This window comes from Rhea pennata, chromosome 10 (assembly GCF_028389875.1).
Source record: "Rhea pennata isolate bPtePen1 chromosome 10, bPtePen1.pri, whole genome shotgun sequence".
In the NCBI taxonomy this organism is placed as follows: Eukaryota; Metazoa; Chordata; class Aves; order Rheiformes; family Rheidae; genus Rhea; species Rhea pennata.
The window spans coordinates 1045375-1061745 of NC_084672.1; the positions used below are offsets into that span (position 1 = coordinate 1045375).

At 36.8% G+C, this 16371-nt stretch overlaps 1 protein-coding gene across 2 annotated transcripts in view; it reads right to left on the bottom strand.

Annotated features, from left to right (window-relative positions):
• Positions 1–16371, bottom strand: part of SPG11 (SPG11 vesicle trafficking associated, spatacsin) — a 42438-nt gene that overhangs the window by 6583 nt on the left and 19484 nt on the right. The window contains exons 24-40 of one of the 2 annotated variants that reach the window (XM_062583971.1): positions 15889–16048; positions 14453–14710; positions 14020–14220; positions 13593–13700; positions 12266–12428; positions 11642–11856; positions 10557–11301; positions 9582–9724; positions 8000–8198; positions 6814–6951; positions 5421–5554; positions 4568–4675; positions 3812–3980; positions 2853–2941; positions 2163–2318; positions 1202–1353; positions 662–779 (exon numbers count right to left, since the gene is read on the bottom strand). In XM_062583971.1, the coding sequence (XP_062439955.1) occupies positions 662–779; positions 1202–1353; positions 2163–2318; positions 2853–2941; positions 3812–3980; positions 4568–4675; positions 5421–5554; positions 6814–6951; positions 8000–8198; positions 9582–9724; positions 10557–11301; positions 11642–11856; positions 12266–12428; positions 13593–13700; positions 14020–14220; positions 14453–14710; positions 15889–16048 (3256 nt within the window). Of the gene's footprint in view, positions 1–422; positions 780–1201; positions 1354–2162; positions 2319–2852; positions 2942–3811; positions 3981–4567; positions 4676–5420; positions 5555–6813; positions 6952–7999; positions 8199–9581; positions 9725–10556; positions 11302–11641; positions 11857–12265; positions 12429–13592; positions 13701–14019; positions 14221–14452; positions 14711–15888; positions 16049–16371 lie in introns of those variants that run through there. The other variant, XM_062583970.1, reaches the window with a different exon arrangement.

Consider the following 16371-nt stretch of genomic DNA (forward strand, 5'->3'; position numbering starts at 1 on the left):
TTTTTTTTTGTTGTTGTTTTGGGGTTTTTTTTAACTCCAAGATAGTAGTAAATAATTAAGTATATGATGTTTAGATCTGTACAGATTATTGCACTTTAGCATATGTTTTTATCTTCTAGTTTGATAATGAAACTGGAATCAAAGAATATAAAAAGAATGGAACATCTTACCGTGTATCTAACATTCTCAAAGGAGCCTACCAATTTTCCTTCTGGTACTTCATTGTCAGTCTACTGGATGTTCTGCAAATTCTGCCTCAGCCTTTATTTTTGTTTGTTTGGATAAAATTCCTATAGAAATCTATCAACCACCCCCCTATTTTAAAAGGCCACTGGATCTCTTGAGATCTATCACTAACTGTGCCAGTCTGTTAGTCAAGTATTTTGTAAAGAGTAGGATTTATTATAAAAAACACAACAAGGTTAACACAGTCTCAGCATCTTATATACTTACAGCCACCACCACTCTTCTATAGAAACTTTCACATAGCAGCATATCATTGTAAGCAGGTAGTTGATAAAACATTTGTTAAAGAATCAGTACTAACCATGCAAGGTGTGGCACTAGTTCTTGTCAGAGCCAGCAGAGAGGTTGGAGTCTAGTTTGATAACATATCATTAAGACAACAGCCAGTCTGTGCATCCTTCAGAAGCATATTTACCACATCATAGAACTTGTTATCATAAGCCAATCTGTAGTACGTGTAGATGTCTTCACAGTAAGAAAGAAATTTCTTCAGATTTTTCAGAGCGGCATCAGTAGGTGGGTGTTGTTTAACTCTGAAAAGAATTTTATGTAAAAATGAAATAGGAAAAAGGCTTCACAGACGATTATGATGATCTTAGTACAAGAACTACCCCTCTCTCTCCTCTCTTTTTTTTTAAGAGTTGTGTTCAATATACCTATTTATTTGATTCTTCTGGCTATTTAGTTTGTTCCGATTCATTTAAAAAAAAATTGATCTCACCAGCACCCTTAAGGCACCCCATTCATCCCACTCAATAAAAATGACACACCTAGCGCTATTTCCACAACATGCTTTAAAAGATACTGAACATAGACCTCAGGTCCCTATATACTAGGCTTTATCCCAGAAATGGTTATAATTAGTACTAAACAGATCTATATGCTTTTAAACATGCAGCTTGATCCTCTGAAGTCACCTGTAGAAAAGAAATTCTCTGTCTACAGAACTACTTACTTCTTAGCAATCTCCTCAAAAATGCTAGGTTTGAGTAGTCTTTGTTGTTTAAATTCTTCTAAGTAATTGAAGTCTCCCTTAGTGATCACTTGTTGATAAAGAACTTCAGCCCAATCTGGAACAAAGTCATATGCCTCAGCCACGATAGTAGCCTATAGGGAGAAAAGATGCTGGCATTACTGAACAGGAAGAGTTTATTCTTCCACAGAAACATTCCTACAGTTAAAATATTTTAGGTCCTCTGTTTGGCACATCTACCTATGCTGTTCCTGAGAGCAGCCCTATTACAGAGGAATACAAGAATAACAAAATAGGCAAATAATTTTCCCTGACCTCTAAACAATGTGAAGGTCTACACAAGCCTCACCTTAATTACAACACTGGAAATCTTTGCCTACTTTTATAGATCTCAACTGCTTAAAGGAGATGTAAGGTTTATGCAACAGGAGTGCATATAAACAAAGTAGCAGTTCCTCACCTTGTCTCAAAAAATGCCCCCAAAACCCCAAAGGAGCAGAAGGGGAGGGGTGGCTGCCACACAAGCTGAAAAACCAACAGTCTATAGAATTAAGGGAATGCAAACATCATGTTAAAGGCATTGACATCAGCATGTCAAAGGGGGGGGGGTCATTTGTTCTCTCTAAAAAGCCATTTCTGTTTATTCTCAAGTTTACTAACTGAAGAAAGATGTCAATGTAAATTAGACAGAGCAGCACGAGAGCCCTTGGATAGCTGAAGTCCTGGCTGTACAATGCAGCAAGACAATAAGAGCTGCTAAAACTGTCAGGAATAGGACTTAGCCTAGATCTCCAGGCATGGTCCCAAATGTAACAATATGATGGGATCACAGTCACTGACTTTGTGGCCACATGGAAACATCTGAGCCGCACAGTGCTTAGGTACCCATTGTTCACAACAACTATCCTCAGAAAAGCACAACTACAGCATCCTCTTATCCTACCTGATAGAATCGAGGCAAGGATATGATGCAATCCATCAAGTTCTGTCTATTCAGGTTAATCAGCATAGTACTCTGACTGGTGTTCAGAAAATGCAGCTGGAGGGTTATCAGCTTTGTTAGCCGCTTGCAGCGCAAGGCCTGGCGGACACAGGAGTCCTATTTAATAAATCAGACAAAGACAAATCCAAGTTTCTGAAGCATGGTTCTATAAGAAAGCAATAAATTTTCCTGAGAGCAACACTAAACACTTCAAAGTTGTCTTGTATTTCATCTTTCAGATCACTGCAAGTTTTACCACTGATCATATTTCATTACTTTAATAGGAAGTTGTGCTCACCACAAATACTTTCATCATCAGGCTAGTTCCTAAACTCTTTATACTGTTCTATTCTTGTTTGCCTGTAAAGCATTTAAGCTCGTGATCACTCCTAAGATTAAGGAACCTAAATGTAATCCTAGATGTTAAAGTCTGAACAGGGAACAGTGTACAGACAGCTCTTTGATACAATGGTGTCATTAAGACCTGCTGGGATACTGCTGAATTGCAAGAGCACAAGAGTTTCTTTTGCTCCGTTTCAACTAGGATGGGATTCTGCACAACCTCCTTAGAGCAGCTTTGTTTGTTCTCCCAGTTCAGTCTTCATGTGCTCTCAGTGCTATACAGAAGTCATACATTCTATCTCATTTTACCTTAGAATAACTTTCTGCTGCATCAATAAAGAGAGTCAGAGCTTTCATCAGCAGTTTCTTTAAATTTGCCACATCTTGAAGAGACTCCTCTGGGAAAAAAAAAAAAAAGAAAAAAGTCAAATAACTGATCTTTTACACAGGTGACAAGCTACAAAAATACTTACTTGTACTAAGTCTGTAGCTACTATTGTTTCAGAAAGCAGCAAGAGACTAAATAGGTTTCTAGTATTAAAAAAAAGCTCTGAACAAGGGAGAAGTAGTAGTGATACTTGTTCTTTTATGGACCAAAGCTATTGCAAGAACCATAATCAAGTGACTGAGGAACTGAAAAAGAAATCCAAATCATTCATTTGTAGTAGATACAAGCACTGACTATTGTCAGCTAAGTTAAGAAAAGCATTTGGTTAGCTTCTATTTTAGCTACCTTTACAGCAAGTTAATTGTTTCACAGTGAGACTTCAGTTTGCAGTCTTTTGAGCTGTATAGAACTCACTAAGTTCAACTGTTAACACGCATCTTACACAAAAATACACCAAAAAAAAAAAAGCTTTGAAAACTCTGTCACATCCTCTTGAAGTGAGGAAAACATGCATATGTCCTTACCTTCTCCCATGCATGGTACTACAGGAACATTTCATCAATCATGGTAAGAACCAAAAATCTCAACTCTTCAAAATATACCAGTGCAGCCAGATAAATAAAGTACAGGGATATTCCAAGCTCAGCAAATAGGACCACTCCTTCCTTCCAGCCAGTGAAAGTGTAATGGATGTTATCGGGACCACAAAATAGTCAGTCAAAACTGCATTTACCCACCAAATTTTCCTCCTTAAACAATAATAGCGTGTGCAACATTAAAGGATAATTTCACTCTCAGAAATCAGTAGTGTTGTGCTGACAACAGCACAGATGAACTTGTATATGAACTTGTATTTCTTGTTTTTGTAGTTCCCACTCACCCCAGGGCTTAGATTCAATGAGTTTAAGCTGTATACAAGCAGCAGCCTCATGATTCTCTCCTATTTCTCGACACATACTGAAGCAAAGGGCTATCATGTTATGCTTTTCACTGTCTCCTGGGCGGCAACGCTTGATGTAGTCTAGTAGAGCTGTCTTCAGTGTCCCACTCTGGTCAGAAGAAAGAATATCAGATTAAGAGCCTATTTTTTATTCATATTTTATTGCTCACAAGCAAATTATTCTGGTACCATTTTCCAAAAAGTGATTATTACACTATCTGAGATTTCTTCACATTATCTTAAAACATAATGGGAGTATTACACGATATACCTGGGGACTGCATTATGTAAGATAAGAAAATTCAGTAGCTATGCATTTATTTACGTAAAAATATCAAAATTAACTTTTTTTGTGACAAGAAAGTTATAAATATTTGCTATTTTATGATTTTTAAAAATCCATTAAACAGTAACTGGAATTAGAACCAAAACAGGTCATGAAAACTACAAGTGACATTCCAGAGCTTAATCTTTCAGTACCGTTCTCACTGCAGTACTGAACTGCATTAGAACAAATATGTTCAGCTAAAAACAGAACACAATCCAGAATGAATTAATTACTATAAAACTAGAATAACACTTCTTACACTCCAGTAATTAAAGTTTCCAAGTAATTCCACCTTGCTGTAAATACCAGTTTCTGATGTAGAGACACAATTCTCTGAAAGTTTATCCCCCCTAGCACCCTCCACCTACTGGGTCTAATTTCTTTCTCATGAGCACTTCAAAATAATGTTTCTCATGCAGCAATTCAAATATGTAGGTCATTTCATTGTATCGGCCGATTCCGGTTAGAAGACGAACCTGTGGAAATAACAGTGTAAGTATGAAGTGTAAAATAAAAAAGGAAATAACTGTCTTGTGAGAGAGGATTTATCTTGTTAGGGGTAAGGCAGCACAAGGCAATGCAGCATTGTGCCAGCTGATACAGCTTCATGGCACAGTTAGTTGGGCTGCATTTGGCAGACACACTCTTACAGCCAAGGAGACTATTTTGAAATGAATCTACTGCATCTTTTTTATTGTGAGGTAAAAGGACTTCTTCTTTTTTTTTTTTTTTTTTTTTCCCTTAACCGAAATATACAGTGGACTTTCTAGGCCCCTCAAAATATTCCTTCTCCTAGTGACACCAATATATTGGGCATGTCTCAGACATGAGGAGTTCTTTCCAGGCACGATTAAAAGATGGATGACAGCACGGTATTACAAACTATTACATTTCACTAGTGGTTGAATACTTTGAAATTTCCAGTCTAACCTACTACACTCTTCCTACTTCAGCATTCCATTATCCCCACCTCTGTTTTTCCAGAAAAGTCTTCTAATAGCCTCTATGATATAAAAATCTGTCAATCAGCACGTGTGAGCACCCACCTTTAGCTTCTACAGACACACACCACAAGACCAATGAATTAGAGGTGAAATACTGTCTTCTACTCTGTCACACATTCCCCCTGCACTGGCTCAAGATCACTAGTATTTGCTAATATGTACATGGAAACATTGATACAGCACCTGGATAAATACATATAGGACCAAAGATACATACCACAAGTCCATACTCTTCATTAGGTGCCAAATGTTCATCTGTAAGAAGCCGTGCTGCCTGCAGGACTCTAGTGATTCCTTCCATGTGGCAAGTCAAACTAAAGCAATTATGGGCCAAAATCAGCAATTCTGTAACTGAAGAATACAAGAACTCAAATGTTTCAGTTAATAAGCTGAGGAAGTTTATTACATCTCTCTCCAAAACTGATCCCATCTCTGCAGAGGATATAAAATCTCTCAAGCTAAAAGCAGAATTGGATTACAAAGTTGAGCTTTTATAGTTACATCCTATGGAATTTTAAGAAGTAAGTTTCTGCAACAGCACATGCTCAGTCTAGCTTCTCAATCTGTGGGAAAGTCTAGGTTTTTTGGATCATTTCCTGAAATGTTATTTTATTCAACACACAGAATTTGCAACCCCCTTCAGCAAAAGCTGACAGATAAATGTATAAGTACCCCACTACTACCAGTCAGTTCCCCATTTGAAAAAGGAAAGCCGTAAGTTTTGCACATGGACTTGAAAAAACATTCATAATTCCATACACTAAACAAATTACTTAAAGCAATAAATTATAGTATATTCCTTTTTTCATGAAATGCCTGATCTAATATTGTAAAGCAATTGTAACATGGTGGCATCCCAGATCATACTCTCAGCACCATGCAATGCACTTAATAATAATAATAAAAAAAAGTAGTATATGACCTGGTACACAACTTAAAAATGCAGATTTTGAAAATAATATGCTAAAATTCACAAAGCTATACAACTGATTTTGAGATAAACAGATTGTATCTCCATGTGTAAAAATACTGTACAATAACATACAGACTTCAGAGAGAGTTATAGTATCCCAACACGTTACTTCCCAACATTCTTTCTTCGACTTTCTTCTAACTTCTAGTAAGCCATACATGAAAATACTAATATCCATTTTGCACTGTATTACCTTGGCTACATTTGTAAACCTATTTACCGCTCTGTGACCTATAAAGTTACAAAGTGTACAAGAGACTTCAGAAACAAAAGACTTTGAAAGTTAATTTAACAAATGGATAAAGAAAGCAATTTCTAATCATGATTAATATGAAACTAATTCTCCTTGTTATGTGTAACTACAGAAGTTAAGGTAACTCACTGACTGTATTTTCCCAGTTATGAGCACAAAAAAAAAATCTGTAATTTGTATGAAAAGTAAACTAATCTAGCTCTTAAACAATATATTCATTTCTTGTGCATATATTCAGATCTATTAATTTAATCATCAAGTTTGAGATCAGTAATAGATGCTTTCTCAGCATGGTTTTCATTCTTTGTTATGTGATTTTAAACCAAGTTATATCACTATTAATAACGCACTAGTTGCATCAAGTATTATTTGCCATTTACTTACTGCACGATAGTTCCCCTCGGGGCACAGAAGAAATTTTATCCAATAATTTCATGCCAACCAATGTATGATCCTTGCACAGCTTAGCCAGCTGTAGGAATGTCTGACTCTCAACTGCAGGGTTAAGAACCTGTGTTTGCCCTGTGTACACACAAATTGAGAGAGAGAGCGAGAGAGTGCTATGTCACAAGTACTAATTGCTCAGGAGAGGTTAGCTACATTAACAGAAAAACAATCTGGAGTACTAATTGCTCAGGAGAGGTTAGCTACATTAACAGAAAAACAATCTGGAGTCTGGAGACTGAGGTAGGACTTGAACTAAAAATCATTCCAAAGACACTTTTGATCTTACTGCTTTAATTTAAGAATCAGATACTATTTCTTGCCAATTCAATCCAGTGCAATCCTACTGAACAACTGTACTGTTACTGTAACTAGGATTAGGATTTCACAAATCCAATAGGTTGGGGCTGCTGAAAAGAGGGGCTGTTTTCTCTCCTTTATACAGCACAATTCTAACCCATCCCTTGCAGTGGCTCTGATACTCACGCCCTCCCACGAACCAATTAGAATCACTAACACAACAGAAAATTCTTCTTTCTGCTGGGTTAGTAAGTTGAACCTTCTGAACCATCTGAGCTAATGCAAGTGAACTGATAATGAGGTGAGCAGCAAGAGTGTAAGGCTGAGGAGGAGTGAGAGCGCACCACACCTAGTAGCACAAATCTCAACCCTGTGCCTCTGTTTCAACAGGGAACTTTGTTGCTATTGTTGCAGCACTGTCAAAAATACTCAATTACAAAAGCCCTCCAGATAAATTCTCACTATGTTGAAGAACACCTCTCATTTCACAATGAAAAAAAAGATAAAAATCTTTTAACAGGAGTCTTTCCAAATCAGATGATGTGGGGTTGAAAAGATCATGATTAAAAAAACAAAACGGCACTTCTTTTGTATCATTAAATTTACATCCATAAAAATATAAAGCCTTAATTATTTCAATACCACATTGGATAGAATATAAGCAAGTAAAAATAAATGTATGTATAAGGCTTTACAATGCTGCTCAAACATTAACTACGACAATTAGTGCTCAAATATCTCGAGAGCAAGAACTGTTTTTCAGATACACAGGTATCATATTTAAAAACCAAAAAAGCCTAAATGTAAGATCAAGCCCCTTTACTACCTTTCCCTTCTGAAGACACCAACAATTCCTGCATGACTTCTTCAGCCACCAGCTCTGCCACAATTTCAGGCTGGAGACCCTGTGTGGTGATGAATGCCTGAGCTTTCTTGCATCTGTCTGGCTGGTGGGATGACAGAATTGCACAAAGCACTTTTTCAGGATCACAGGCTGACATGTCACTGTAGGAGCAGTTCAGTTCCTAAGAAACATATGTACATTCAGATGAAGCTACGCAGTGACAGAATATATATTGACCAGCAGTACATCACCTTATTGATGATATAAGAGAGGAGTGGAAGAGAAGTAGGTAAAACTCAGTTTCAAAAATGTAAATATAACCTGTCCTTACACCAGATAACAGTGCCTTCATCTGTTTATCTTCAGTATTAATGCTCTCCAGCTCAAGATGGCAAATAAGTTTTGACGGTTAACACTCACTACTAACTGTAACATTTAAAATAGCTAAAACCAAGAGAGGAATCTGTATTTCATCCCAAGGCAAGAACTGTGTTTTATTACATGATAGTTTCACTTACCAGGTTACTTTTCCTTTTCTCTACATATTACAAACAGTGCAAAAGATATCCTAGCTTTTGCATTTGCTGTATCTGGAAGGGGAACTTTTGAGGCTCTGAAAATGGTCCCAGCAAGTCTGCTATAACATATTACATTACAAATTAAACTAAAAACTCCAACACAGTGATAGACTCAGCAATCTATTAATTCAAAAGTATGGACATGCAGCTTTAGAGAAGTAGTCTAAGGGCAGTACAAGAAGGAAACAAGTCATTCACATGACTAATTCTTCCCTAGCTCAAACATTCTGAACGTTTAAGACCTGAAAAACACTGAAGAAAAACCCAAGAGCCTCTGCAAAGTGGATGACACCAATATTTTCAGCACATATTGCTGGTTTTATTCACAGAAACAAACATTACATTCCAAAACTATGGGCCAAGTACCATATAAAGGGATTCTGTACCCTGAAAGAAGTGTGCAACAGCATCTCCTGGCAAAAAGCAGAGCTGAGCTGTAGGATGCACAAAGGTAGCCAGATATAGCCAAAATATAGTCTACTACTCCTACTGCTGTCTGGGCAAAATGCTGGGGACTTACTAGCCACTTGTCTGAGTTGCCTTTGGGTAAAGAGCTGCTACAGTTTGGAGTCTACAGAGCACTTCTGTGCTAGAACTTCTAACGCAACTGCGATCTCTTCTGGATCACTGGTAAATAAGAAGGCATCTCAGAACAAAGACCTGGTAGTACCTGGCAAGGTACTGGATGCGCAACATGTTCTTGAAAGACTATTAAAAAATGCACTAAAGAGACACATTCAAGAGGCTGGAATCTGGCTTAGTGGAATAAGATGAAGGGTTAGGGAAGAGTCTAGGAGTTGAGTTCATTTCAACACTTAATGCGTAGGATGCACCTGGCCATTAAGCCACACAAAGGGCTGGTAATTTCTCCCTCCTAACCTTTTTTTCAGTTGGCTGGTGAACACTCCCCTTCTCTCCACAAACCTCTACAGCACAGCTTGACAGAAACCACTACTATTTCTCCAGCAATGCAATTAGATACATACCTTAGAAAGCTCATATAAGCAGAGAACCTGCCTACAGTAGTTTCTCCCATGGACACATTCATCTGTGAGAGCCTTCAGACTGACAACAACATGATCATCTGGTGAAGGAGCCACAATGTGTGTCCACTCTTCTAAGCCTGATGCTGGAAACAAAAATACAATAAATTCCTTTCTCATAAAGACAGATAGCAACACTAAGCCTTATACTTGAAGAAAGACTCCACTGACGTAGCAAATATGTGATAGTTTCTCAGTCCTTGAAAACTGAACTCATGGTAGCTGCGAATTGTTTTGTGAAGTTTTAGGATGTAAAGAATACGACAGAACACAGATGTTCCAAAATATTTGTAACAATATTCACATGCAAAATTCTAAGAACAGGAGAGCAAGTATATGCATTCAGCAGTCTTCCTGATGGCTTAAACTTCGTTTGTTCTATTCTATTTCTATTAAGCTTCCTATCCGTTAACTTAGAAAGTAATTTTCTAGCTGACAGCTTCTTATTCAGACTTTATAAATATACACACAGTACTTTATATACAAACACTGCCTATCAGTGTCAGTCCTACTATGATTAAGAAAGACGAAAACCATTAAAATATACCAAGAATCGAGAGAAATACATTAATTAAAATATTTCCATGCTTCAGAAACACATTCATGATTTACTGTAGTGTATATTCCAAGAACAGGATCACAGATAATTACAAAACTGTACAATGCTACTTTACCTGAACTAAATTGTGATCTACAAAAAATGAACGTTTAAAAGATTACAAAATGGTATACAGAAACGCTCTGCTTGAAGCTCATTGATTTTATGTCTATTACAAAGATTCAAATTCATTTCAATAGAGGATTTATGAACCAAGTAAATAACTTGCTGTCAGGAAGACCCTAAAAAAGAGCAAGAATCCAGTGGACCCTGACAGTGGTATTACCTGTCAAGCGGCCGAACCGGTTAGTGTTACTTACTGCTTGGGACTCTGCTTGGCTGAGATGCGCTGTTCTCATCTGTCTTCTCTCTTGCTACAAGGAGAGTTCGAATATCTGTGTGTAATTTGTCTAGATCAGCCTCCCCTGAGGCCAGGGCTCTGCAGTGCAACACCAGTGAAACATCTCTGTTGTACAACTGGAAATAGTGACAAACTCGGCTGGCTTCATGCACACTTCCTTCATCAAGAAGGCGCCCAATCAGAAACTTGAGCGATTCCTTCTCATCATTAGTCAGCGTCTGCTGAGATTCTCTGAATGCAAAACCCTCTAGCTTTAAGTATTTTGGTGTGTTCAGAGCAGGCAGTTTTGAAAAAGAAAACTCCTTAGCTAAATTATCAAAGGTAAGATCTTTGTTCACTAAAACATGGCAAGAAAATCTCGATTTGTCTGACCCTTCACAGGTGGATAAGTTTTGTTGTGTGATGCGACAAATCCAGATCTGCTTCTCTATTTCTTCTAACTTATCCAGTGACACTGAGTCATTCTTAGCTAGCCAATGGCCAGCTAGGGTAAGCAACAGATGTTTCTCCATAATGGTGCTTATCTTCTCATGAGCTGAAGATTGAAACACCGTGTTTGCCTGATTCAAAAAGAAATCAGATGCAGTTTTGCTTGAGATGGAATTTTTCACAAAGCTGTCATTACATTTTTTCCAGAATTCAATTCTTGTCTGGTTTTGATGCCACTGTCCAGTGTTTCTTAATAGGTGTAGATCTCTTAGAACCTGAAAAGTTCATAGAAGGTTTCAATAACAATATTTTAAAAAGGAAAAATCATACTGAATGGCCTGAGTATTAAAAAAGGAATTCAGATTAAGTGTCCCAATATGCAACAAATCCATCTGCTTTTCTCACTGAAAAAAATGGTTGTATACCAAGTAAGAACTGCAATAGAATAAAGTTCCACTGTCCTTTTGAGCACAGCACTTGCAGCCTACTTGTTTGTTGTATTTGCATTTCAAATTGAAAGAGATTTGAAGATTTCTTTTTAAAGGGCTGAGAAATAACATTCCTAATACTGCCAACAATAACAATATTAAGTATCATTATTTAACTATACTGTACCTCCTGTGTAACTACATTGTCCACCGGCAATTCAGCTAATTCTGCTACCTTCCGAGCCAGTGAGAACATTCCTTTCTCTTGCAGCTGCTCTAGAATTGATCTGCACTCATTCTGAAATGTCTCTGTATTGTAACTGGTTAGAATGGAGTGATTAATTGATACGGATGAATCCTGCAGGGTTTCACTGAGTGCACACAATTTCTTCACATAAGGGCCTGTTTTAAAAGAGTATAAACAATTAACGTCAGTTGGTTTTTAAACCCAAGGAAATTCTGTTATTTCTTTCAGTATGCAGGCTAGCCAGAGAAGAAGTGAAGATTTAACATTCTAAAGCTTTCACAGGACTGCAAGTATATTCTAAACCTATAACTAAAATTTCTGTAGATTGCTTGTGCATTCCTTATCAACATACTCTTGCACTTAATTTTTCTCTCAAATAAAATTACAGGCAATTATGTTATCCCCACTGCAATTTACTGTAAGGACCAATTCTTGTTACATAAATTCCTACACAAGAATAAAATATTCTGAATAGACTTAAACACTTTTGATTACTCTAAAAACATCATATGTGGTTATTAAATTAAAACAGTAAGATCATTTAGTAGAGGATGTGGTGTTTACCATCAAGTAGAAGATCATCTGCTGCAGCAAACAGCTTTAAGATTTTTCTTAATTCATATTCTGTTCTACACTGTTGCATCATCAGTTCAAGAAGAAATAATGCTTGTGACTCCAACCATTGCACAGGTAATTGTGAAGGTGTTAGTTCATCTGCAGTTTTAAGCTGTGTATATGAAAAAGATTTTTAAAGGACTGAGTGCGGTTTTTTGCAAGCATACTCTGCAGCAAATAAAAAGAATTAATTCTATCCATTTTGGTGAAATCAAGCTGGAAATCAGAAGGGTACCAAACATAAATCCTTCTCTAACAAATGAACAGCATCCCCAAGGGGGCTCTGATCCATCACTGATGTATATGTTTGCCTTTGATCTGAAAGCAGTAGATTTTATGACAGGGTAACCATAGATTACTCCTGATAAACATGGAGCAGATGAAAGACGCAAGAAGGATCAGAAATGGGCAGTAAAATAAACGGCTAGATTAATAGTTTTTGTCATATAGCTGTATAGTTTATAAGCATATCCATTATGTATGTAGCCATTATGTATGTCACACTGATCTAATCTGACCTTGAATTGCAGGAAGGAAAACAATCACTAATGACTTGGAATGTTAGTTACTAACATGATCAGGGAATTAGAAACTGGTGATGGAAAGAAGCAAAATAATTTGTGAAAATATCTGCATGTAACAAACAAGGAACACAGCAGGGAATCACTTCAGTCCTGTTAAAATCAACTGCTGAATTAGTGTTTAAATTGGCCTGCATAACTGAGTTCACTGAGATGTTTTCAAAGTAAAGTCTACAGTTTCTGACAAATGCCAAAACTAAAGTAGTATCAAAGCTCCCTTCAGAAACTTCCAAACATATTCAAGAATAGTTGTTTGTCTTCAAAAATCTCTGTAAGTCACTGATTTATCACCACAATATTCTTTTGCTCTAGTCAATGCAGAACAGAGAATATCCCACATTTACTCACCACAAGTAATTCAATTTACCACCAGTGGTCCTGCTTGAGTCAGTGCCACCCCTCATAAAGTGAACTGCTCACACAAGGTAGACAAAATGTATTTCAATCTGCCCATATCAACTTAAAACAAAACAATTTAAAAATGCAATGTGGGTATTGAACAAAATGGTCAAAAACATTTTTCCATCAATTGCAAGCAATAAAAATAATCTGCTGAAACCAGTTCACAAATTAGCTCCTAGACTATTCTAAGCTTACCCTTTTTCATTATTTTCATGTAAGACATTAGGTGACTATTACATCCTAATATGAGAAGACCCAGGCAAAGACATTTACAGCAAATGAATTCTACTCACTTTTGTGAGACTTATCTGAAACTCATCTAGTTTCGTTTTAGCTTCAACATATTTTTTGAAGTTCATACATAGTTCATACATCTCCAGGATGCAGAGTAAAGGGGAATCCTTTAAGATATAAAAACAGGTTGTAATTCTTTTCTGAATGTACATCAATAAATGAAGAATTTGTGTTCCTAAGTGCCAGAACAATGAAGATTTTATTTATTTAAAACAGCATGCAAGCTTGATACATGATTTGCAAATTTCTAATAGTTGCAAGAATTTCCATTCAAAGATTTTCTTATTTGGCCAGGACTTCTCATGGATTATCCCCAAGCTATTCAGCCTAAAAATAGCAAGACAGAAGGGGAATTTACAGCCAACCTCTTTTCCAAGGAAGCTTTGAGATACAGTCAAGGGAGCTACTAAAAAGAAATGACCTTACCTTTAAAAAGAGCTGGAAGCCATTTGTAAGTATTTTACTTTTTTCCTTTCTTAAAAACACCTTCCAGATAACTGATAGGTCATAAAGATCCCATTCATGATTTTCCACTGAGCTTTGAATATGGTTTGTTGCTTCAGCTCTGGTAACATTATCCACAGTAGTAAGTATCCAAACACAGAGGCAATGGATAATGTTAGCATCCTGCCAAATGCACAAAAAATGATTTTATAACAACCAGAAGACAAATGTCATTTCATTATATATTACTCAACCAAATATGTCATCCTAATCACAATTATTATCAGAACTGAGAAAAACTTGATGAATGCAACCTATGTATCTACCATTTCACATAATTATGTGTAATAAAAATGTCTAAATTGTCACTTTTTTATTATTCATACCTCTAGAACATAAATAACTTAATACTTACTTGAAAACATGCTGCTAACACACCCAGTAAGGGAGCATTCTGCTTCATTCCTTCAGTCAAAAGGTAACATGAAGGGTTGGAGTTCCCCTGACACCGAAAAAGGATTTGGAACAAACTATCCTCATTTTTGCTCTCAGACATACTGGTAGCACTGTTCTGAGGACTTCCTAGATCAGGGCACAAAAATGGTAACTTCTCCAATGCCAGTGTCAAGTGATCTTGTAAAATGGGAGTGAAATCTTGAAGGATAGAAATGACCTAGGAAAACAGAATCAAAGGCATCTATATAAAGCGAAATTCAAAGGGAATGAGGGAAGGAGGAATGAAGTACTAAGTACTTGCAGAAAAATCAAAACTTTCTTCAAATTTTTTAGTACACTTCTGGAGATCTAGAGAGGTTAAAGTGTTCTGCAAACACAAAATACTTTAATAAAACATCAAAATTCCTTCTTTTACATGAAGGTAAAATGCCTCCTAGAGACACTCACTTTCATCTTCACTATATCTTCTATTGCTAACAACATATTACAAAAAGGAATTCTAGTGTCTGGTTAGTTATTTTTGTATAGTTACAGATTTTTTTTTCCTCATGGAAGAGTAATGAAAAGATACAAGTTAAAATCCCAGGCCTGTTGAGGTTTTATCTAAACAGAATTTTTACAGTTCTTACATTACTTTTTCAAAATTTCATTTAATTTTTACACATTGGTAATCACAGAATCAGTAAGGTTGGAAGGGACCTCTGGAGATCATCTAGTCCAACTGCCCTGCTCAAGCAGGGTCACCTAGACCATGTTAGACAGGATTGCAAACAGGTAAGTTTTGAGCATCTCCAGAGAAGGAGACTCTACCACCTTGCTGGGCAACTTGTTCCAGTGCTTTGTCACTCTCATTGCAAAGAAGTTCTTCCTCATATTTAGGCAGAACTTCCTGTGTTTCAGTTTGTGCCTGCTGCCTCTTGTTCTGTCACTTTGGCACCACTGAAAAGAGTCTGGTCCCATCCCCTTGACCCCCTCCCTTAAGATATTTGTAGACATTGATAAGATTTCCCCTCCCAGTCTTCTCTTCTCTGAGTTAAATAGGTCCAGCTCTCACAGCCTTTCATCACAGGAAAGCTGCTCCAGTCCTCTGGAGTCAATTTTCTTTGTCTTGTGTTAGCTTTCCACACACCAAGAGGCAGAGAAAAAGAGAAAAGGAGAGAAACCCAGCTGTAAAGGAATCACAAACAGAGGATACCAAACATCCCGAAACAACTTCTAACTCAATGGTAACTGATTAGGTTTCAATTTTATAATGTCCCTTCAATGTGATATCCTTCTGTAAATATACGTATCTTCTATTAAAATTTTTTTTAATTTCAAAAAGACCATCATGACAAAGAGCATCCTTGCATGAAAATCTCTATCTTCATTTAGTATTATACACAGTTAGCTTACCTCATCTGGCTGGTAGTTGTACAGCTGGGTTTGAATGATGAATTGCAGCCAGTCATTAGATTTAGCACACTCCTTTAAGTACGATGTACTCAGTCTGGTATTATGGAGTTTACAGAATTGCATTACCAAAGACCACTGCCTTCTAGAGTCATTAGAGATCCTGCATAGAATTTAAAGATAACTTTAATTCAGCATTTCTGCTTTTAACTTCTCGTACTGTATCTAAAAGTAGGAAAAAAAAAAGAATAATAGAAAAAAGAATAAGAATAAGTTTTTGAGGTTCAGCTGTAATAAAGTAATATTTATATCAAATGTTAACAATGTGTAAGCTGATCATATGGCCTGAGATCCACTCCCTGCAAACACCAACACAAGCATTTCCATTGACTTCATTACAGAACAGATCAGATTCCACCGCAGGAGCTTCCATAATGTATTTCCTGTGCACACTCCCACCAAGGCAGGTATGCTGCCCAATCCTGA